We start from the raw sequence: 23346 nt of genomic DNA on the forward strand, positions 1-23346 counted from the left end.
TCATAACCTTTACAGTCTATCTTGAAACTATAACCCGCCCCCCCACCCCCAGGGGTGTTTAGTCTTAGTTCTATATTTAAATGATTCAGTGCCAAACACCACTTCTGTAACCATGGTTTCCCCTTTTCTGGGTTTGTTTTGCATCACCTCTTGGCTGGTTGGCTGCTTGATCTTAATAGAAATGGAGTGCGTATGTGCCAGGGGGTATCAGAACCCCACTGTGGTTTGGCTCAGGCATAATTGTACCTGCAGGTTTGAGTTTGTGTCTGAACACCATGCTTAGAAGAATAGTTAGGGGTACACGATGGGGCGGTCCCAGGATGCTGCGAGGCTGCTGAGAAATGGGGTCCCAGGTAGAAATGGAATTGCACTTGGGGAGCTGAAAGAAGGACAGCTGTGGATAAATATGCTGGTTGTCCTCAGTTCTTTGAAAGACTTCCGCGTGGAAGGAGGATTGGTCTTCACTCGGAAGGTCCCCAGGAGGTTAGAACTAGGGCCGCATGGATACATAGGACAGGTGCCAGGTACAGGCTGCCGAGCAAGAGCGATGAGCTCACTGTTAGCAGGAATGTGCCGGGGACCACCTGTTGCCATGTTGTACGGAGATGCTGGGTTTGAGCCATCAGCTACACTTAGGTAACTTCCTAACGTTGAGTTTCTAATAGTCTAATAGCCACCTCTCCTGGGGAGGAGCCCCAGTGACTCTAGTTCCCTCCTCCCTGCACTTTGGGATGAGAGCGAGAATAGCCAGGGCGATGGTTGGAGGGCTCAGGATAGAGCCTTAAATACTCTGCACATTTTGAATTTGGACCCACCATCTATTGACTCAAAAAGTGATGCATCAATGTATGTGTTTGATTCTGTCCAACTTGTTCCCTGCTTGGTGTCTGTAGTGTTTACAAGGTTACAGGGACTGAGCACATTCTAAACCCATTCCCGAGCCAATACGTTCATATATAATCTGGGTAACATACCGCAGATTGCAGAGGAAGAGCGCATGCACGAATGTTCCCCATCTAATTGGAAGTGGGTGTTCTGTTATTGTCTTGATGAGATGTCTTATCACCGCGTGACTTACTGATTGATGGCTTTGCTTTGTTGTAGGGGAGCTATCCAGTTTGGGAAGACTTCATAAACAAAGCGGGGAAGCTACAGTCCCAGCTCCGGTGAGTAGAAGCTTGTCGTCTGCAGGACAACGGCAGTGTCCTTGGACACAGAGTGGAATTAGAGGATGGACCCAAGACGCAGACTGGGATTAATTTTGGAGGCATTGCACATATAGAAAAGCATGTAATGGGTTTTGATTTGAGCATTGCCACATCATGGTTGTATGTTCTGACCTCTGGTTCCTGTATATAAAACTGAACTCATCTGCTCTGCCTCCTTCCACAAGAGTTTTTGAGAATTAAACAGGGTATTACATGTAAAGTAATAATGGGCAGCATTAACGTGGCACTCACTATATATTAGGCATATGTTAATTGAATCTTACAACCCCAAGAGGTAAGTACAGTTAGTATCCCCATTTTATAGGTTGGTGCAAAAGTCATTGCAATTTAAATGGTTGAAAATTGCAAAACCACAATTACTTTTGCACCAATCTAATACTGATGAGGAAACTGAGGCACAGATAAGCTAAATTACTTACCCAAAGTCACACAGTTAGAAAACAGCAGAGCAGGGATTTGAACTTAACACAGTCTGGCTCCAGAGCCCATTCTGCTTACTGCCTATTCTTACGAAGAGTTTAAAATTCAGCATTGACTATTGTATAAAAAAGCAAACCTGTAGAGAGAGATGTAGATTGTTGTTTGCTTCGGGTCAGGGGTGGAAAAGAAGACTGACTGCAGATGGGCAGGAGGGATCTTTTTGGATTATATAACTCTAACTTTACTAAAATTATTGACTCATATACCTATAAAGGGTGAATTTTATGGTATACAAATTATGCCTCAATAAAACTGCTTAAAAAACAGTAAGATTTAATGCTGATCTGCTCAAGGGGCTGTTATTATTGCTTCGTCTTGTACTTGTTCATATATCATTTGGTAAGAAATAGAAAATATGTCAACATCTTGTTAAAGCCATGTGCTCTAAGTCAGGGGGGAGGAGGGGTGTCATTGCACATGGTGGGTGTTCCGTGAGGGAAGGGACGTTTGAAAAAGCAGTCATTTTCACGGCCCTGTTGACGGCATGTGGAGGATGATGTAGGTTGGTTTGGATGTACGAGGTTCTTTGTACCAGAGAACAAAGCAGGTAGGTATTTTTTAGGATCAAAAGCCATGTGGATGACAGAGGACAGTGATGACGTGATGCTCTTGGGCCCTCGCCCGTGGACGCCAGGGGTTATTGCCCAGAGCTTTAGCCATAGGACTGGCCGCTGTGTGGCTCCCCTGGAGATTAGGAGAGAAGAGCTTGGGAGAGGTGAATCTTTTCCGTTTCATTCCTTCAGCTTCATGGGGTCTGGGATTTCCACCCATGAACCTGGCGTTTCTAGAACTGTGAGTAGGCCTCCAGATGGACAGTGGGCTCTGGAATATGGCTCCTTCTCCACTTGTCAAGCCCTTTACTATGTCTTTGCTTAAGAGCTTGTGATTACTTGATGCCAAATCAGATCCAGCCTCCTCTGCTCAGCTTGCAAGCCCCTTCATCTGAGGCCGTCACCTTATCCTTATTTACTATAAGTTACACCTACACTCCCCCACTATGTCAGCCACTGTTAACCATTTATTTCAAATAGCTTAGCCGCCATCCTGTAGGAGTTCTGTGGTAAAACAATAAGACATTTAAGCAACACCCCCCCCCCCCCCACACACACACACACACTTTCTCTTATCTGGCCTCACTTAATGATCTGGTAAGCTTTCAGGGTTGACCAAGGAAAAGAGTCTCTTCCCCTTTACCAAAAAAGGAGCCGAAGGTGAAAGTAGTGAACTGAATACTGAATAGCTGTGCTAAACATGCAAAGTACGTCTTAGCCCCATCTTATCCCCACTGGTACAAAGTGCATTTTATGTTTTTGAACATTTAGGCCTCCTGAGAACAGGGGCCATTTCTTTATTTTGTCAAACTACTACTAGAAACTGGCTGAGAGCACGGTAGGGGTCCCACGCATCGTGTAGTTTTTGGTATTAGAGAAAGGACGAAGATAAAACTGTAGAAGAGGCAAATAAGCCTGGGAGTATTTAAGCTGATCACTCCTTCCTGCTGCCCAGGGTTGCATGTTGTGTGCTGTCCCATTGGAGAGATGTCTTGTGACGACAGCAGGCAGTGACAGATGACTCATTGGAAGGCAGTGTTTAAAATCCCGTAATTCCTCACACTGGACCACCGTCCTGGTTTTCAGTGGAACCCGGGTGACCGCTTAATGCAAAAGGCACCTCTACAGCCAGCTCATTAAATTTCGTTGATCAGCATTGACTTGAATGTGAATAAACCCAGCCATTAAGCCATTGTGTCAGATACTGTAAATCAGAGTGAGCTATTTATAAATCCCGGGATGTTTGATAAAACTAACTTCCAGGGTTTGCATTTGGTGTCAGTTCTTTTAAAAAATGTGCTTCAGAGTGGAGTTTTTTTTTGGTCTTGTGTGTATATCTTATTTTTCTTTTCTTTTTTTTAAATTTGAGTAGAAATTTTCTTGCTCTGCTGGAACATACCAGGCCTCATTTTGAAGTTTGGCTCTAAGGGACTCTTGCCCAGGTGTTTCCAGGGACCACTCCCTGCACCTTCCGGAACCTTTTATTTCATGGCCACTGTTGCTCATGTTTAAAGGCCATTTCCCCTCCTTTTATCCATTTTGAACGTCCTTGTTCTCATCTTCTTCCTTCAGCAACTTTGCCTTCTTAGGAATGCTCAGTAAAGACTGGATTCCTATGTGGAATACTCGGAAATTAGCATCAGGCTATAAGGTCAATTGTGAAGGCCTTGCGTGTGAACCCCAGGGCTGGCTTGCTGTTTGGGGTCTCCACGGCCCTGGCTGGAGCAGTGCTTACTCTTCAGTGAATAACATCTTGGATCAGGACTCCAGGAACCAGTAGAACACAGAGAACTCAGGGCATCTTAGGGTGCTCAAAAGCATGCGAAAGATTGAAAATAATTTCTAGGCCGGCAAATGAGTATAGTGTCTTCTCCCCATAGTATCTCAGTTTTGTTGTAATTGTGACTTAGGGGGGAAGTCACACAGCTAGGATCCGGTCTTCTAAGAAGTGAACGCAGGACTGTGAGTCGTACGAGGCTGCTGGTCCCAACACTGATATGAACTAGTAATTTTGAAAGTCACTTTGTAGTTCCGTCTATTTTTCCATCTCTAAAATGACTTGTTTGGACTAGATCTTTCTTTAAGATTCTTCTCCCAGTGTGTGTGTGTGTGTGTGTGTGTGTGTGTGTGTGTTTTCCTACTTCAAAATTAATTTTACCGGTACAATTTACATTTTTTAATGTTTTTTTGGGGGGTGGGGGATAGAAACACCTATCTTCTCCTCCTTTGTGAAGTTTTACCTGGTAATGATTTTATACTGTCAGGTGAAATGGGATGGGAAGAACTGCTAGCATTTATCCACTAGCACCAAATGAGCTGGACATTATTGGGGCAGAGTGTTAACAATATGAGAAGGAGAAATGCTTCCTAAGAAGAAAGCGCTCCCACAAAACCAGTGGTTGTCCACATCCAGTTGAGTTGTGTCTCCTGGAAGGGAACAGCCAGTCCTCAGCAGAGGTTTTAGCCCTTCAGCTGTAATGAATTTGTAAGTGTGAGACATTCCTCATGCTTGTGTTATCTGTTTGCATTTTAGGACAACGGTAGTAGCAGCAGCTGCCTTCTTGGATGCCTTTCAGAAAGTGGCTGACATGGCGACCAGCACACGTGGTAAGCAGATGGAGGCCTGGCTTCCAGCCGGCAGGGAATTCAGCGTGTGGGCTCTTTCCCTTGGGGGTGGCGTCAGGAGAAGATAACAGCCTACATTATCAGAGCTTAGCTGACTCACATTTTAACTTTTTTTCTCTTGACTTGGTGAGATGCCACATGTTAGAAGTTGCAAATAGTTCTCCAATAATAATGCCCAAGAGAAGAAGAATGAAAAATAAAGGAAAAGAACCACTGTGTATGCATGAGGCGGCTTGATGTGTTTTCTGGCCACTTGAATGATGTGCTGGGTGGAAAGCCTTGAGCTGTGCGTTTGGTTGCAATTTATTTTTCCCTCCTCACAGGGGTTGTCCTGAGATTTTCCTTGTTCCCTGGTGGAATGGGGAGCAGTGAGAAGGACTGGCTAGACCACTTTCTGGGCTCTGTAAAACAAGGAACCTTGTAGTGTCCTCATGTGTTGTATCTGTTTATGTGTTTCCCACACTGCACTGCACAGCCCTTGACGTACAGACAATGACTTACTCATGTCTCAATCCCGCCAAACCTAGTACCTTCAATAGAGTAAATGTTCAGTTTGTTTATTCAATCAGTGAGCAAAGAGAAATCTTTGGAAAAATTGTAATGGTTTCAGTGACTCCTGAATCATACAGGGGACCAATAATACCATGTGAAAGGTATTTCTCTTTGAGCCCCCCTCCCCCACGATTAGCGCTACGACATTACCCATAACGTAGAGACCCGTGTTCAAAGGGGGTGCTTTCCTCTTCATTTCCAGGCATACAATTCCTCCTGCCTCTTATTGCCTTATCTCTTAGTGTCCGCTTGACCCCTGACAGCTACATGCGCGTTCTCCTCACTGCCGTGATGACATTGGAAAATGTGGGTGTTGGGGGCTTGTTCCCAGCCACCCGAGAGTTTAGCTTCTCTGAAGCACAGGGGGACCTCCAGTGAGTTCCAGTAGTGGATACTTACCATAGGTGCTTAGTTAAATATTCAAGTGAGTTTGCAGTGAGCACACTTCTGATTCATTCAAGAAACTTGAAAACTGCTACTATGTCAGGCCGCTGGCATGGGGCCACAACAATAATACGTTACTCGCCTTGTCCTGGAGGAGCTTGCAGCTGAGTGGGGGACAAAGCGATGTGCAAATCGAGAATTTCAGTGTAGAAATGGTCTGGTTGGTACGGTGGTAGTGGTAGAGCAGAGTGCTGGGGGAATGTAGAAAAGTGAGCAGTTGAGTCAGCTCAGGGAGTCAGTTGAGCACATTCTCCCAGGGGAGGTAATATTTCTCCTCATTTCCAAGATGCCAACCATGTTTCAAAAGGCTCCCTGGGAGAATACGACGGAGCTTTCAGAGCTGTGGTGTCTTCATCTGGTTCGTCAGCTCGACGCAGGTCTTAACCAGTATATGTTTTAAGTCCTTTAAAAAAATCATTACATAGCTTAGATGTGTCCATTATCGAAACTTGAGAAAATATAAAGAAGACTATAACATTCAAGCCTGTGTTCACCACGGTTCGTGTTACTGGATCTGTTTTATAATATTTTCTTAAACTATACCAGTACCTGGAATTGAACTTGTCAGTTATATTGATGTCTTTCTAGAATAGCCATCAGAGTGTGTCTTTCTTCAAAGTTGCTCTGTTATTTTAAAGAACGTAGATATTTGGTGTTGCATTTTTGAGGCTCTGTGATTTATAAGTTTTTTACGTTTTAATGTTTAATTATTGGATAGGTCCTAAAGGATAGGATAGAAAGACACTCCCTGATTGTCCATAATTTCCTGCAGTGGGAACCTAGTTTTTGCGGAGGCTGTGCCCCAGGGTGGTTTTTGGTAGGAAACTGGAGATCCTGTAATTCTCGTGGTTGAAGGGAGGAAAAACGGAGCAATTATTTGTGGGAAAAGAAACCAGAATAGCCTCTTTGTGGTGGTGATATATTTGACAGAAGACAAATAATATCACAGTGGACAGACCTCAGCTTTGATATGTTTTTAAACCATTTGATTTCAGGTCTTTTTTAGTGATGCCAGAAAACTTTACATCTCACCAAGTCTAGAATCCATAGGCACTGGGGGAATATATCTTTTTATTGCGTGTGGGGTGGTGAGGACTCTCACACGACCTAAAAAGCATATGCTAGTTGGAAAGGAGGTCTATTTTATGGAGATGATAAGAAAGAAACTTGAACGTACTTCTTCTATGTTCAGTAAGCATCAGAAGTGATTTTTATTAAGTTAAATTTTACTTAAAAATTGGAAAATAGAGAACATCCTCTTGAGTTTAAAAAATGTATGTAACAAAATATATCAAATTAAATCTACCCTCCAAGTACGTTTTTGGGTTTAATGTCATTTACAGACTTTTTTGTGCATGTAAACAAACACATCTGGGAGCAAAAAAGCTAGTTACAGAATCATATGTAGAATGCTATATGTAATAAAGTATATCCATATGATCTTTTTCAAAAGGTAGTCCATCAGAAACATCGTTCCTGGACTTTTACTCCACATTATATCATAATTACCTGTCTATACTATAATTACCACAGTGTATTATATTTGCCTTTCTGTATTATGATTCATTTCCTATAGATCTACCTCATTCTTTCTAGTGGCCAAATAGAATTTCACTGTCTGGACGTAGCACAATTTAATCCTTCTCCTACGCAGGGATGTTTCGATTATCTCCACTTACTTGCTAGTACAAGCTAAGCTGCAGTTCACGCCCATGTGTACATCCTTTTGGAGATCTGTGCGTACTCTATTTTAATGGTGTGCACGTCACCAAGGAAACGATGAATCTGTAGAAAGTGCTTCAAGCTGTTTTGGTCAGCAGCAAAAATATTTGGCCTTAAGATCACGACAGGCTGTAACTCTAATACTGTTTGCAGTTTGGTATCTACCCTCCGCAGCAACAGAAAGTCCAGTGTCTTGCTTAGAGCCTGTAGATGTGTTTTTCTAGTCCTTTTTGCTGGAAATGATAGAAAGGAATAGCAGTTATTCTTAGGTCTATCTCTTTTGGGCAAGTGTTCAGAATTTCAAGCTATCAGATCTCTGGTTTCCAAAGTATTAGCATTCCATATTGTTTCTCAAAAGAAACACTTCTGAAAGGGCTTTGTCCTTTTTAGCAAATACTTTACACTAGCTCTTAATACAGTTTATTTAGGAACAAATTTTAAAGTTAAGTCACTCTATGAGCAAAGTCAATCTAGTCATTTTATAACTATTGTTAAATAGAATGTGGAAAATGTTAGAACTCTATTTTGTTTATTTTTTTTAAATGAAAGAGTACAAGTCGCTCTTATCATGTGTGTATTTAGGTTAATAATTAAATTTTAATGGAACTTAGGAGTCTATTAGCACCATAATACATGGTACAGTTCCAAATTTTGTCAATTTTGCACTCTGGAATGACTTTTATATTTAATATGAAAGTAAACTGTTTTCTGTATTACCAGCCACAAAGAATTACCATGTTTCTCCGAAAATAAGACCTAGTTGGACAATCAGCTCTAATGCGTCTTTTGGAGCAAAAATTGATATAAGACCCGGTATTATATATATTATATTATATTATATTATATTATATTATATTATATTATACTATATTATATTATAAAGACCCGGTCTTATAGTCTAGTAAAATAAGGCTGGGTCTTATATTAATTTTTGCTCCAAATGACGCATAGAGCTGCTTGTCCGGCTTGGTCTTATTTTCGGGGACACACGGTGGTGTCAAGGCATTCAGAATGCATAGAATGCCAGACTTTGTGGAGCAGGTTCCCATGTTCTTCATGTCCATGGTGGACCAGTGTGTGGGCTGTTATGGGAGTTGAGAAATGTTTGATCTCACTGGCATGAAGTTATCTGGGTGGCTTTAAAAAAAATGAAAAAGAAACAAAGGTGGAGGGAGGTTCTCAACCCTCTCCAGCAGAGGCGGTTTTGGGGAACGGCATTCCCACACCTGGAAGCACGCACTCTCACATACCAGGCCTGGCTCTCCATTTCAGGGGAAGGCAGGAGTATTGAGCTGATGAAATGCTCCATCTTACTCAGCACTGGCCATCATTGCTTGTGTCAGCAAGGGCCTTTGAAGAGCATAATGCTGTGTGACTTTCATTTTTGGCTGCCTCTGTGTGCCTCTATAATTACTTTGTAGCTTTGAAAAAGCCATCTCAGGGATGTTTAGATGATAATACACCAAACCCATAGTAAGGAGTTTAAGAGTCTAAGAAGGAGGAAAATGGATCCCCAGCCGACTAGATCGTCTTTAATGTTCAAAACCCTTTACACCACTTTTAAAAATGGGCATGGTTTTAATACTGAGAATGATAGCTAATCTTTATTGAATACGTAACGTGGGCTGGGCTCTGTCCTATGTGTTTTACATATATTGAGTCTTTTTTATTTTCCCAGCAGCCCCATGAGGTAGGTGTTCATGATCTTTATTTTAGGTGATGAAATCAGGACGAAGAGAATTGACCTACCCTGACCAAGGTCATGTGGCTCGTAAGTGGTAAAACTGGAGTCTGGCCCAGAGCCTAGACTTTCACCATTAAATTATGATTCCTTGTGTAAGGAGCTTCTGGATTTAGTATAAGCTTATATTTACTTTTAAAGTTACTTTCTTCTGAATGTGTTAAACAACAACCACAATCTATGGAGCAGCTAGAGTAACAACTAGATTGGGAGCTCGGGTGACTGTGTGTCCTGCTGTGCCAGGTGTGTGACCCCAAGTAATTTCATTTCACTTCTCAGAGCTCTCATTTCCCCACCTGTAACGGGTTTTCCCAGGATGTAGGGCCCTAGGTGGCCACAAGTAGGCTTTCCTGGCTCTAATATTCTACGACTTTAAATCTTGATCTGGCTCTATGAAATCCATCAAATGGGAATGAAGTTAGGCAGTCTACATGTTCTTTTCTATGTTATCTTTAGAGTTTCCAGTTTTTGCTCTGGAGACAAAGGGAGTGGAAGAAGCAAAGTTAAGCAGAAAATAACAGAAGGGAGAAGGTTAGAAGAGAAAAATGGAAACTACAGGTGGGCATTTGGGTCGATTTGAGTTATAAAGCAGGCCCCCTCTCAGACATAGAGCGTGTGGATGAGAAGGGTGGGTGGAAGCTGGAACTTTTAAGACAGCTGTCAAGGTCTAGAGGTCAGATGTGTGCTTTGATCAGTGAGCCTGGATCGCCAAGGTTCTCTGCGTTGGTGAAAAACTATCAGGCTTACACTGGAAAAAGGAGACTTGGTCCTTAGACACATAAACATACACATTTTTAGTCTATGTGACCTATGTTCAGTATAGATTTTATTAAATGCCATGGTCTCCAGACCTGGCTGTGTGGCTCTTAATCACCCAGGAAGTTTATTTTAAAGTGCAGATGTCAGGACCCTGCCTCAGTAACACTGGAATCAGAATAACTGGGTGGGACCCAGGAATCTCAGATTTATAAAAGCTACCCAGGAAAGTCAGGCCTCTTGCCATCTTACCATAACCCACCTGTCCAGTGACATCTCCGCCCATTTCCTGCCAGCAGTTCCACCCACAAAGAAATGCTCACTGTTGCCTGAAATCCTTCAAACCTTTAATCCTTTTCTGCTCGCATGTGTACATTCCGGAGCTGGAATGCCCTTGTCAGTCCGCCCCCCTTTCCGCCCCCTTTCCATGTTGGAGGGTCTGCTGCTTGTCTTCCCAGAGCCAGTCAAAGAATCCCACATCACCTGTGAAATGTTTGCCTCCTCTTCCCCAAGGAAAAGCAGGTTTTACACCTCAGGGCCTCTGTGGCACATGCTTCTGCTACCGCGCTCCCCTTGCTGTGTTCTCACCGTCTTCCCCACTAAACTACAAACACCTCCCGCACCGGACCTCCGTCCTGCTCCTCTCTGAGGAACCCACACCCCCAAATGCTAAGGATCTGGCATTTCGCAGGATGCAGACATCTTTTGCACACAGCCCTACATTGGATCTGGGTGAGGAAGGCAGTCATCTCTAAGGGCAGGAGGCTGGTACGATGTAATCTTTGGGAGTTCAGAATTCAAATTTTGGTGACCCCTCCCTCAGGGTCGAATCTCTAGTGGAATGTGTGACTTCATATTTCATAGTAGCTGAAGAGGGTTCAGCGATTCCATGATGAAGCCCTGGGCAGGTGGTGAAAGGCAGCTGCTCTGCTTTGGCTGGGGTGCAGGTGCGGGGGGAAGAGAAAGAGAGAATCTTCTAGGGGAGGAGGTGCTGGGAAATGGTTTCCAAGAGGCAGCCAGAGTGGTTTTGTTTGCCCACAAGTTTTACTTTAACCAGGTTGTTTAATTGAGATTTCACTGGCCCTTCACTTCTGCATTGACTGGTGTCCAAGTCCTGAACTCTCTTTCATGGAATTAGAGCCTTGTTATTTCAACCGAGGAAGCTACTTAGCCACAAACTGAGAAAAAAAAATTAATTATTTAACAAAACGTCATAAAAAAGGTCCCTTTCGCAGGCCTGGAACTGAATATTCTTAGAATATATGACCTTAAAGGAACGTGGACACATTCATTTGATTAAAAATAAAAAGGCATGTGCTCGCTTCGGCAGCACATATACTAAAAAAATAAAAAGGCATAAAACCGCAATCTACCAATCTATTGATGTGGCTACTGGTTTTGTACTCTTACCAGCCAATTCAGGTTCCTCAGTTATTTTTGGTTATTGTCCTTAGAATTCTTACAGGAAAAGAGAGCTTAGGAGTGTTTGAGAAACAAGCTCAGTTGTAATTTTTCTTTAAGAATTGAGCTTGTTGTTTTCAAAAGATTCAAGGATAGCGTATGAATTTTTCTGATGATCTTATTCCATCTGAGGCTTTTATAGGTAATAGACGAAAGAAGGAATCTAGCATAAAGCATTTTCTGGAGCCTGGAGAAGTAGTTTTATAGAAAACTGGCTGAGGGTAATTTTACTTAGAGCTTGTGGGTACATAGCTGTCATAGGGGCTGTAAAACCTCTGATTTCCTGGAGGCTGGTGCATCTTCAATGCCCAGGAAACAGTTGCTGATTTGTGAAAAAATGTATTAGGTTGGTGCAAAAGTAATCGCAGTTTAAAAGGTTAAAAATAATTGCAAAAACTGCGATTACTTTTGCACCAACCTATATGCAGTGAAGCACTTCCTAGCTTTCTCGCAGAGTAGATGCACCAGGAGCTGTATTCTCTGATATTTTTAAACATGAATCTAGGCATGCTGTTTTGACAATGACCTAAAAACGCGTGCTTGCCTTTCGTTTTCAGGGTTTTAAACTTGACCTCTTGGTTTTGATTCACATGAGGTATGCTGAGGAAGCCCTTAAGTGAATTTTGCCTTGCTGATAAGTTGCATTTTGAACATTCTTATGTTGTAGGTGGGTGTGGGGAGTAAGAACAAAGCTCTGAAAAATAAGAACATTTGTAGTCAGTTCAAGTGGGAAATCGGGAAATTGGCTGGACCAAGATGAAGTTACCTTCCTCCCATATTTTTTTTTCCATCAGTGGGCAAGATATTATTCCAAAGAGAGTGAACACTGATTCTGGAGGAGGGGGCGGTAAACTTACTCTTCTTATACAGCAGGTACAGATATGCATACAATGCGTAAGCAGACATACATATGTCTGTGGAATTCAAGTTTTATGAGGAGAGGGGTGATTAGGGGAAAAAAGTCCAAACAGGCTCCTTATGGAAACAGTCATGGAGAAAAGCCTCAGAAAATTGTTTTGTGATGAAGGTTTAGCTTTTAAGACCGGTCAGCCTTTTGCCGTTGGCCCTCTTCAAGATGCATTTAAGGAGTTTTCATGAACCTGAGGAGGGCAATTGCTGTTAGATACTTATTTGAATGAACGAAATTGGCAGAGTGAATTCGTATTACTGAGCTCTGTAGACTTATTGACAAGACGCCCAGCAATGATAAGTGGGTTAAGAGACACCCAAGAGTGGCTTCCCTCCTCCTTGGTATGTGTTTACTATTTGTAAATATTCTTTAACCACACGTGAACGCAAAGAATGACGTTAATGCTGGGTTGTGACAAGTAGCCCTTTATTAATTGGACTTTATAGCTGTAATGTTTTTAATGAGGATATGAGTGTGTGTGTGTACACATGCATATAAATACACTACTGGTATCTGTTATAACCTGTATGTGTGTGTAGTAACAGTTCCCGAAAATAAGACCTAGCTGGACCATCAGCTCTAATGCGTCTTTTGGAGCAAAAATTAATATAAGACCCAGTCTTATTTTACTATAAGACCCGGTCATATAGTAAAATACGACCGGGTCTAATATAATATAATATAATATAATATAATATAATATAATATAATATAATATAATATAATATAAAATATAATATAATATAATGTAATACTCGTTATAGTATAATATATATATATATAATATATAATATATATAATATATATATAATATAATATAATATAATACCGGGTCTTATATTAATTTTTGCTCCAAAAGATGCAGTAGAGCTGATGGTCCATCTAGATCTTATTTTCGGGGAAACATAGCTTGTTGTTAGGTGTGAAAGAGGGAAATCGCTGGACTTGGTCTTAGCAGATTCTTGCCTAAAACAACAAAGAAACAGATCCTCCCTCCCAGATGACCAGTTTCTATGCAGAGCTCACAGCCTTGCTGAGGGCTGCGAAGGTAACCACTGCTTGGCATAACTCAATGTAGCCCCATTAATTTCCATCAGCCTCTCAAGCCACTCCATACTTAAATATGCCTGTGTGTGTATTTATGTGTCTGTTTCTGTGTTGAATACCTATTATAGTCTCAGTCTTATATGACACGCAAACTAAAAAAAAAAACTTTTGTAAGTTGTTATTTATAATAATAGGTCACCTAGCTAAAAGCTGCATGCCTATTGTGTAAGTGCAGCTTAAAGATACACATTTTCCGTCTCTTCTACAGAGATTTTGCGGCTGTCATGGGCCTAAGAAGGGGTGACATAAAACATACAATGCCTTTTCAAATGGGATCGTATATGCGCATTCTGCTTTTAGGTTTCATTATTTTGATGCTTTTCCATGCTGCTAGACCTTGAGTCATTTTCATGCATTGGCACCATTCTTCACATTCTGCTTAGGATAAAACAACTTTTTAAAAATGGCCCGATGAAGATCAAGTTTGTTTTAGCTTTTTCCATTGTGTAAGCTGTTATTTTTTGGTTTGCTTTATATGAAACTCAGACTTGGTGTTGAATCCAGGACACTGGGGTGGCACATGTATTGTTAACATATTTTACAAATTGCACTATAGGGAAGAACTGGGAACAACAAAGGAAGTCGTATGTTCATTGAGTATTTCTATTTTATAGATTTTTAAAAATTAATTAGTTTTTCTCCCCCCACCCCTTTTTCTTTTTTGATTGAAGGCGCTAGGAGGTGGGTGTTTATATATTTGATTATTTTGATGGGCAGGCGCATGTATTCCAGGAGATTTGGAATCATGAACCACACATTACTGATGATGAAATGAAATCTCTCCTTTCCAATCCCTCTGATCTTTTCTTGCAGTCAAAGCTAATGACTGGCAGCACCGTCCCTATTCTACAAGTGGCCTTTTCTTATTGATCTTTGGTTGGGCAGCAACAGCTGCCACAGATGCGGCAGTCCACTGTGGTCAGCCAGTGTCATGTCTGGCTTTTCACTGTGTCTTTCTAAAATGACACTTGAAAGAGAGGTTACTGTGGGTTCACCTGAAAGGCCCTAACCCGAGTCCCACTTTTACAGAAGGGTGTCCAGAGCAGGATGTCACCAGAATGGTAAATTCCTAGACCAGGGAGAGCTAGGAATATCCAAATTCCACACCCAAGTGCGTGTATCCTGTGAAGGCCTGTCCCACCACTAACCAGAGAGGAGCATTTGCTCCTGTTCAGTTCAACGGTGTTGCCCCATTTTGCCATAGTGCAGTTTCCTGGATGATGCTCGAATTAGGATGTGTGCTGTTTTCTGTCTAATCTCAGGAGTCTTAATAAATGCTGGTGAATTACATGGTGCCGGGGGTAGCGGCGGCAGCGGGAGGAAGGTCCAGGCATGGAGAACATGTGTTCATATGGGTGCAGTGTGGCTGTCTGTGTCGTGAGGCAGTTTCCGTAATGAAGTGGTATACTCAGCTCTACCATCCTTCCAGCTTGCAGGCCTTTCCTGCATTGTGTACACAAGTGGTGAGGTTTCTCCCGGCTCCCTCCCTCCCTCTCCGTCCTAGCCCTTTCCTTTCTCTTCCTTTACTTTTTGTTTTGGCTTAATAACTAACACTCTTCCTCCCATCCTGCTGCCACTCACAAACGTGTCACTTTTGGTAAAATGTTGATTAGCTTTCATGAAAGAATGCAATTATTCGAGTTCTTACAAGTGAGGCAATGTTTTTTTTTAAACAACACTTTCTTGTGAGAGACCATTTGCCATGGAATCGTGAACTTGGTTTGGTCTGCCCACCTCGGGTCACCGTGTATGTTGATTGGAATGTAAATGTGAACTTGAAGACACTTGAAGTTGTTAAGCTTGTGTTTTTCTAGGATGAGTCTATGCCTCATCACGTAGCTGCCTCTATCTATTACTCCCTCTAATAAAGCCCCAGCCGGAAAATATGCATGAAATGTGAAAACGACTTTGCAGTAGCATTTTCGTTTTAACTACACATGTGTACTCTGCTGTGGGAAAAATGTGAAATTGAGAAGTAACTCAGAGAATAGATAAAGAATATTCACGTGGTTTTCCATCACCAAGAATCTGGCAGTGAATTCGCCTGATACGTTTTTAAAGAACTTTTATTTTTATACACTACGTTTAGAAACATATATGTTGCCTAAAGTGACAATTACCTGAAGTTTTTTGTTTTGTTTTGTCTTTTTTTAAACACAACTCTCTAGTCTTTTATTTTTAGGGAAGTACAGGGTTTTTCTTATAGACCGTCTGGTATCTAGTGCAGCCTTTCCATTTTTACAGGGCAAACGTAGTCTCAGTGGGGTAAAGTCACTTGCCTAGGGCTAGTAAGGGGACACTGGGCATGCTCATTTTAGCCCAGGGCTTTCAGTTCCACGGTTTCCCCTGAAAGTGTGGTGAACCTCTTGGTTTAATGGTGAGGGTACTCAAGTAGGAAAGAACGTGGACTTCAAGTTCTGTGTTCTATGTTCTCAAATTCTATGTTCTATGTTCTCAGTCGATTAATGTTCATAAAGATTTGTATTTGCTCGTTTGTTTATATGGGCTCCATGGTCATGTGGTTTTCCAGAGCAGTTTTCCACTTCCATTCCAGTCATTCCTTTTTCTGTGGAAGATGTTTTCATTTTCTTGTAGCGCGTTTTTTTCTCTCTCTCTCTCTCTTTCTCTCACTCGCTGTTTTGTTTATATTTTAATCATTTGAAATAAGTATATTGATCTGTAAGAATAACTAGGCTGCTTTCGTTCTATATTGTCTTAATTTTACGAATCTATATCTGCGCATACACACACACACACACACACACACACACACACACACACACAGACACACAGTGTTTCTTGATTCCCAAATGTTTAAAATTGCCACGGGACTCTTATTTTGAGTAAAAGATACTGCTGTGGAAATCTGCAGCATTTCCTGCTGTGTGTGCCAGGGCCCAGGGACCCTGGTTACCATGGAAACTAATATCCAGACGCTGGGTGGTACTTTCCTTTAGAGCTGCATTTGCCCACATTTCACAGTTCAATATAATGCTGCTTCTTCCTTCCCTCTTTAAAATAAGGAAAGCTGAGTGATTAGGAAAGAAAAATACTGTTTCTGCTAAGGCAGAAAGAGACCTTTAACATGCACCCTTTTAATGTGATTGTCAGTAGGGCAATACATTTCCCCAAAGATGGCCAGCGGTACCTGATAAAATACAAAGAATTGTGGAAGACGTAGTGAAAACGGAGCCTTCTTCCCGTGCTGCTGACCTGTGGGCTTCTCTCTGAGGATAACAGGCACGTAGGGCCGACCCAGGCTTTATTGCACTGACTGTGATTCAGTCAGTTTGGTTTGTCAGAAGGGCCTGATGGCCCATAAAAGACCTTCCTTCCGCTCCCCCCTGTGCCTGCCATCCTGCATTTCCTGACTCCTCTCTCTCAGAACCCACCCAGAGACCGGGATCTGCGAGCCTGGAGATCTTGCCCGGATATTAGCCCCCAATGGCCCGTGGAAGCACGTGGTTGTCATCTGTGCTTGTTGAAAGGCAGATGCTGATTATGAGAGCGATACCCCATTTGGATAATACGATTTAAAGCCAAGTGCAAGCTGCATTGCTGATCCTGGAACCGGAGGAAATAATGAGCCATGTAAACGCCCCTCTGATCTCCCAGTGGTGTGGGTGGCCCTGTGGGGCACTGGCCACAGGTGGGCTTATATCATGTCTGTGCTCTGGGGTTTGTTTTTCCAAATGTGTTTGCATCAAGCCAATGCTGGGACAGTGAGGTACCCTGGAGCCTTTGCCGCTCATAGGTGGTGGGGATCTTAGCCCAGCCTTGGCCTTGAGGGTTTACTGAGAGCCCCTCTACGTCCGGCTAGCCCCTCAGCTAGGTACTTTGTCTAGTTGAGAATGGTGGTAGGAAACTCCATTTTGCAAACCAGAGAAACCAGCTTGGTGACTTGAAGTGACTCAGGTAAACTGTCCTACGACTTCAGAGTAGCAGAGTCTGGAGTGTGCATTCCCTCTGTGTCCTTCAATCTCACAGTTTTTCCATGTTAGAGACCAGTTGTATACGTAGAACCACCTAGGAATTTAGACCACGATTTCTCAATCTCGATACTATTGACATTTTGGCCCAGATAATTCTTTGTTTTAAAATTTTTTAAAAAAAATTTATTGGGGTGACAATTGTTAGTGAAATTACATAGATTTCAGGTGTACAATTCTGTATTACATCATCTATAAATCCCATTGTGTGTTCACCACCCAGTCAGTTCTCCTTCCATCACCATATATTTGTATCCAAATAATTCTTTGTCGTGAGGGGCTGTCCTGTGCATTGTAGGATGTTTAGCAACATCCCTGGTTACTACCCCCCTACCCCCCAGTTGTGAAAACCAAAAATGTCTTTAAGATTTTGCCAGAGGTCCCCTGGGGGCAAAATGGCTCTGGTTGAGAACCACTGAGCTAGGCCTTGTAGGTGTTTTTATGTGGCAGTTTAATGGAACTGTGGCTGTGCCTCTTTGGAGGCAGTTATGCAGAGCTTGGTTCATGCTAGCTAGGTTCTAAATTATTCATGGCTAAGTTATGATTTTAGAAATTTGACAGGCCGTGCATTGTTTCATGTGAGAAGGGATGGCTGTGCTCCTTGTGTGTGTGAAGCTTTGTGGAGAGCCCACGTCTTACCAAGACGTCCACTTCCTTTCTACTAGCAGGTCATTTCCCAGTGTAAAAGGACGCACCGCTTTTTTTTTCCCAAGAGATGAAGTCAAGTAAGAACAGTGATGGAGTTGAACAGAATGTCGGAGTTTTCATTACACATGAGCTGGCCTCCTTCGTGGAGAGGCTGAGCCTGGGTCAGGAAGCTGGCGCCAGGCCCACGCTGCCCGGTCACAGCTGTGTGGCCTTGGTGGGTCCGTCCACCTCAGTGTTGCCATCGATGAGACGTCAGTTGGGTCTGCCATACCTGCTTGTCACGGTGACCGTGGAGCTCACATGACGTCGTGGCTGGGAAAGCCCCAAACAGCTGTGACACAAGATCACGTGCTCCTGTATCACGTGACTTCTGGGTGCCCTGCTCACGTCAGACCAGGTGGCTCCTCGGTCACCTCTAGCCACCAGCACGCACTTCTGATTCCACCTTGGCTTACCTGTCTCCTCCCACCTCTCTGTCTCCCATCTCCTGCCCATGCTCTGTCTAGACCCATTTACATCACTGCTTTTCCCCCTGAAAGACGTCTTTTGACATTTTTAAGATTCCCCTTGATTCTGTGGGCTTTATTATTATTTTGTTTATTACTCTGACAGTTTATTTTGTTTATAATTATAAATAAACATTTATGTATCATAAATATTAAGTACAATTATTAGTTTATTATATTGCCTATTAGATTCGGGGTTTTCTAATGGTAACATGAATGAATTTTTATTGTTTTTTACTTTAATGTCTTTTAATTTTTTCTAGCTTTGTTGAAGTATGACTGACAAATAAAAATTGTGTATATTTAGGTGGTACAGTATGATTTTTTTAAAGGTATACAATGTGATGCTTTAATATACATTGTGAAATGATTCCCACAGTCAAGGTAATTCACAAGTCCATCACCTGACATAGTTACATTTTTCAAGTAAATTTTGAGTGTTTTAGTCATCTCCCCAGGTGTGGCATGGACGCAGAATGTTCTCTCTTCCCTCACCTGCAGACCCTGGCTGATCCGCTAAGGTTTCCCTCAGGAGCCCCTCCTCTGGGAACCCCTTCTGCAGCCCGCAAGGTGTCTGAGCCCCAGTTGGCTCCATCCCCAGAACCCGGGCTCCTCCTGTTCTGTCACTGTTCCCTTACCAACCTGTGAGCTCCCTCAAGGGGAAGACGAGTTCATTTATTAACAAAGAGTGAGGACTATGCTGTGCCCAATGCTTTCTTTGTAAAAAAATTGCGTTGAAATTCACATAACATAAAATTCACCGTTTGACAGCGAACAGTTCAAGTGACATTTAGTACATTGACAGTGTTGTGCAACCACCACCCACCCCTGTCTCGTTGCAAAGCGTTTTCATCACCCCAAATTAAACCCTGGCTCCGGGATGATGAAAAAGTTTTGGAGGGGGATAGTTGTAGTTTTTGTACAACAGTGTGAATGCACTTAATGCCACTGAACTGTACACTTAAAAATGGTTATAATGCACAGAGGATTTTTAACGCAGTGAAAATACTCTGTACGACACCATAATGATGGATACATATCATTCTACATTTATCCAAATCCATAGAAAGAACAACACCAAGAGTGAACCCTAATGTAAACTGTGGATTCTGAGTGATAATGACGTGTCAGTGCAAATTCATCAGTTATAACAAATGTGTCACTCCGGTGGGAATGTTGATAATGGGGGAGTCAGTGCATGTGTGGGGGTGGTATGTATACAGGAACTCTCTGTATCTTCCCCTAAATTCTGCTGTGAACCTTAAACTGCTCTAAAAACAAAATCTAATTTAAAAAAGCGGTTATAGTGGTAAATTTTATGCTAGGTATATTTTACCATGAAAACCAAAAACCCAGACCCGCTAAGCAGTTACTCCCCATGCTCTCCTCCCCCAACCTTTGGCAACAGCCTGGCAGGTTTTGTTCATCATTGTAGGCCTAGCCCCTAACATAGTAGTTGCTAAATAAAATGTGGTTGAATGAATGAAATGAGCTTTTATACTTTAACACTGATTTGTCTTTGTGTATCTCTTCAATAGCTATATAATGAGAAACGTTCTCTTTAAGGAACTTTCTTTGAAATGTTATACTAGTATTTATTTTAGGGTTTCTACTTCTCTGCTGATAACTGCATTAAAAATGCCTCTGTCCAAAAGCTGCATTTGTAGTTTGCCTGCCCATCTTGGTTATTTTCAGTTGATGTGTTGGACGATAGTGGTGGTCCCTGGTCTGTACCTGGTCGTGTCTGCCGGGTACATTCAAGATCAAAGAGTTATTGAATCTTTCAAATATATGTTGTGATGGTCAAATATATACCTTTTCTTAGGATTTTAAAATTTTTGATTATTTGCTGTTTATGGAGGAGAAAGAAATGTAACCATCTTTTCAGAAATTAACATTTTTAACCTGACTTCTTCCTTGAAATATGGCTGCCTTGTTCATCCTTTTCTCTATGCTCACAACTCACAAAATCTTGTTCTTCCCTATTACTCTATAATTTATAAAATCGTATTCTAGTTGGCTTGGGTAGAATTTACTTAAGCATAGTTGAGCCTTTATATTTTCCTTCTGGTGTGGACAAAAGCATCATTAATTATGAATATGAATTCCTTTTGCAGAATGACAAGATTGAACATTTCCTCATGCCAGCATCCCAGCTGTCTCATTCTGATGCCCAACAAAGACTTTTTAGAGATTGTTTTTAATGGCCATGGTATCAGAGACTTTAAAAAAAGCTAAAAAGAATGCAAAGTAGCTTACAGTTCGTTTGTCTAGAAAAAAAAACATAATGAAAGGTTTTTGTGGAACTGTGGCTGTTTCTACTCTTGTGATGCATTTGTGGTCTCAAAGTTTTGGCCGTGGCTGCAAACCAAAGATCAATTCTTCTCTTGAAAGTGTTCTGTCTGCTGTTGACAGAAACAAAATTCCATTTGTTCAGATAGATGATCAGTCCTTGAAAATCCTAAGGTTTAGGTCACCTTTTTGTTTTCTAAGGAACTAAAGCTCCCTCTTGGTTTGATGGTGGCAATGGGAGTGGTGTCCGTAGCCACCGAGAGCTGAGCCCTCACTGGGTACAGTCACTGATCCAATTCGGCCTCACTGCAAACACGGGGTAGCTTCTGTTACTACCGCTGGGGTCTGGTTCCAGAGCCTTGAGGCTTTCAGCCACCATATTCTGTTGCCTTGCTCTTGAGCGTGTGTCTGCTCCGCCATCGGTTGCCCGTCTCAGTAAGATAGTTTCTGATGTTCTCACTTGCCCTGGATTCTGTGGTATTTGCTGCCGGAGAAGTTGGCCCAGATATGGCATTTGGTTCCTTTGTGCTGGAACCCTGGGAAGAGGTTGTCCCGCCTCTGGCCTCCAGCTGGGGTTCTCTAGTCTGGAGATCGGCCTGTGTTGTTGTATTCCTTTCCAGGCTGTCAGAGAAGCCAGCCTTCTTGGGAATTCCCTCCTAAGTTTAGAGGCCAAGGCCCACAGTGTGTGTGTGTGTGTGTGTGTGTGTGTGTGTGTGTGTGTGTGTATGTGCTGGTATTTGGTAATATATACGTATGTTGAAAGACTTGGTTTCTGCTCCCAGTTCCTTGGGTGGGGATGTTTAATGTCACTATTCCCCTTTTATTTTTAAATTAAAATTTTTTTTTTGAAGTTTGGGCCTCTTCCTTTTTAACCAAAGGCATTTGGGTGCAAGAAACTTCATTATTATTATTATTTTGCTTATTTTAAATGGAAGTCCTGTAACATTAAACACAAGCATATCAGGCTTAGGCCACGTGGAAACAAAGTGGAGCCAGACAGTTCAATGTACTGTTGATTTACTACTTTGAAAACATCAGGAGAGGGGCCAAGATGGTGAAAAGGTCATAGGTTGGGGAAAGAAGGGCTGGAATGACCATTTGTCAGTGTTAAATAGGCAAGACAAAACATTTATCCATATTTCAAAGCCCATTCATTTTTGTTTTCTTCAAGACTATAGTTCTGGTTATGATCTGAACCCCCTTCAGAAGCCCCCTTGTTTTCTTTGATTGTGTTTAGTATAGATTTGGCTTGAAATGCCGTTTCCCATTCCTGTCTCTCATCACGGGCTGCCTGTGTACATGCACACCATAAGGAAAGTGTCCCTACTATGTCACCGCCCCTCCCTGCTTTGTTCCCCTTCTTTAAGCTGGGACTGCTATGTGTTCAGCTGCCCTGAGCTGGCCTTGCAGCTCGCCTCTGGCCCAGGCGGGCCTTCACTCTTCGCACTCCATCCGGTCTTCCTGACTCCAGGTTTCCTTCTGCCTCACAAGGGCCAGACTGGCTGTTCCAGCCTCCTCCCTGCAAATTCTCACCTCACAGGAATTGAGGCAAGAGCCTTCCTGTTTTCTGAGCCTCAAATCCAAGCGCTTCTTGTCCTGGAATGGGGCCTCTCACCCCTGTCTCTGTGCTGCTCCTCAGACGTATTTAAGGATTATTTGCCTTGCGTGAAGAGGCAGCATTGAAGGGTCACCCTGTTAATTCTGGATTCTAGCTGCTGTGGCACTGGTGCCTGTGTCACCCCCGGGGACCTGCAGCCAATAGGGCTGAAGCCAATATGAGGGAGACCACTGAAGACAATGGTGGGCACACAGGTTGATAAACAGCTTCCCACCCTGGTCTCACTGCAGGTGACAGTGACCGCAGAAATCATTTCAGTGTGACATGTGAATGAGGGAAAAGGATCCTGTGCGAACTACCTTGTTGTTAAAGAAATTGCATAGCGTGCTGGTTAAGAGCCGTTGATTTGGATTGAATTCTGGCCTGCAGTTTTTTTTACAGCGTGGCCTTTGGCAAGATGCTGTAAGCTCTGTGTGCCTCAGTTTTCTCATCTGTAAATTGGACTTAATACTAGCACCTGTGTAGGACTGTGGGGAAGAGTCTTTGAGAACGTGTGTTAAGGGTATAGTTCTGTGTCTGATCAGTCGCCTTCTCATGTTAGCTGTCACTGTGAATAAGGAAAGCTACTCCGTATCAGTCCGTGTGTGAATGTGACAGGTGCTACGCTGTGTCCTTGGTGGAGATTATATGAATTAATCTGTATAGAAAGTAGTTCTGAGAGAGGTGCTGGTGATTTAAGGGAAACAGTGGTCAGGTTCCCTCTATCACTGAAACT

At 42.5% G+C, this 23346-nt stretch overlaps 1 protein-coding gene across 16 annotated transcripts in view; it reads left to right on the forward strand.

The window, feature by feature from the left end:
• MTSS1 (MTSS I-BAR domain containing 1) overlaps positions 1-23346 on the forward strand; it is a 150625-nt gene that overhangs the window by 22859 nt on the left and 104420 nt on the right. For all 16 annotated transcript variants that reach the window (XM_019720913.2, XM_019721123.2, XM_019721049.2 and 13 more), the window contains exons 2-3: positions 1105-1166; positions 4794-4867. In XM_019720913.2, coding sequence (XP_019576472.1) covers positions 1105-1166; positions 4794-4867 — 136 coding nt within the window. The remainder of the gene's footprint in view (positions 1-1104; positions 1167-4793; positions 4868-23346) is intronic.

This window comes from Rhinolophus sinicus, linkage group LG12 (genome assembly GCF_036562045.2).
Source record: "Rhinolophus sinicus isolate RSC01 linkage group LG12, ASM3656204v1, whole genome shotgun sequence".
NCBI classification, from domain to species: domain Eukaryota; kingdom Metazoa; phylum Chordata; class Mammalia; order Chiroptera; family Rhinolophidae; genus Rhinolophus; species Rhinolophus sinicus.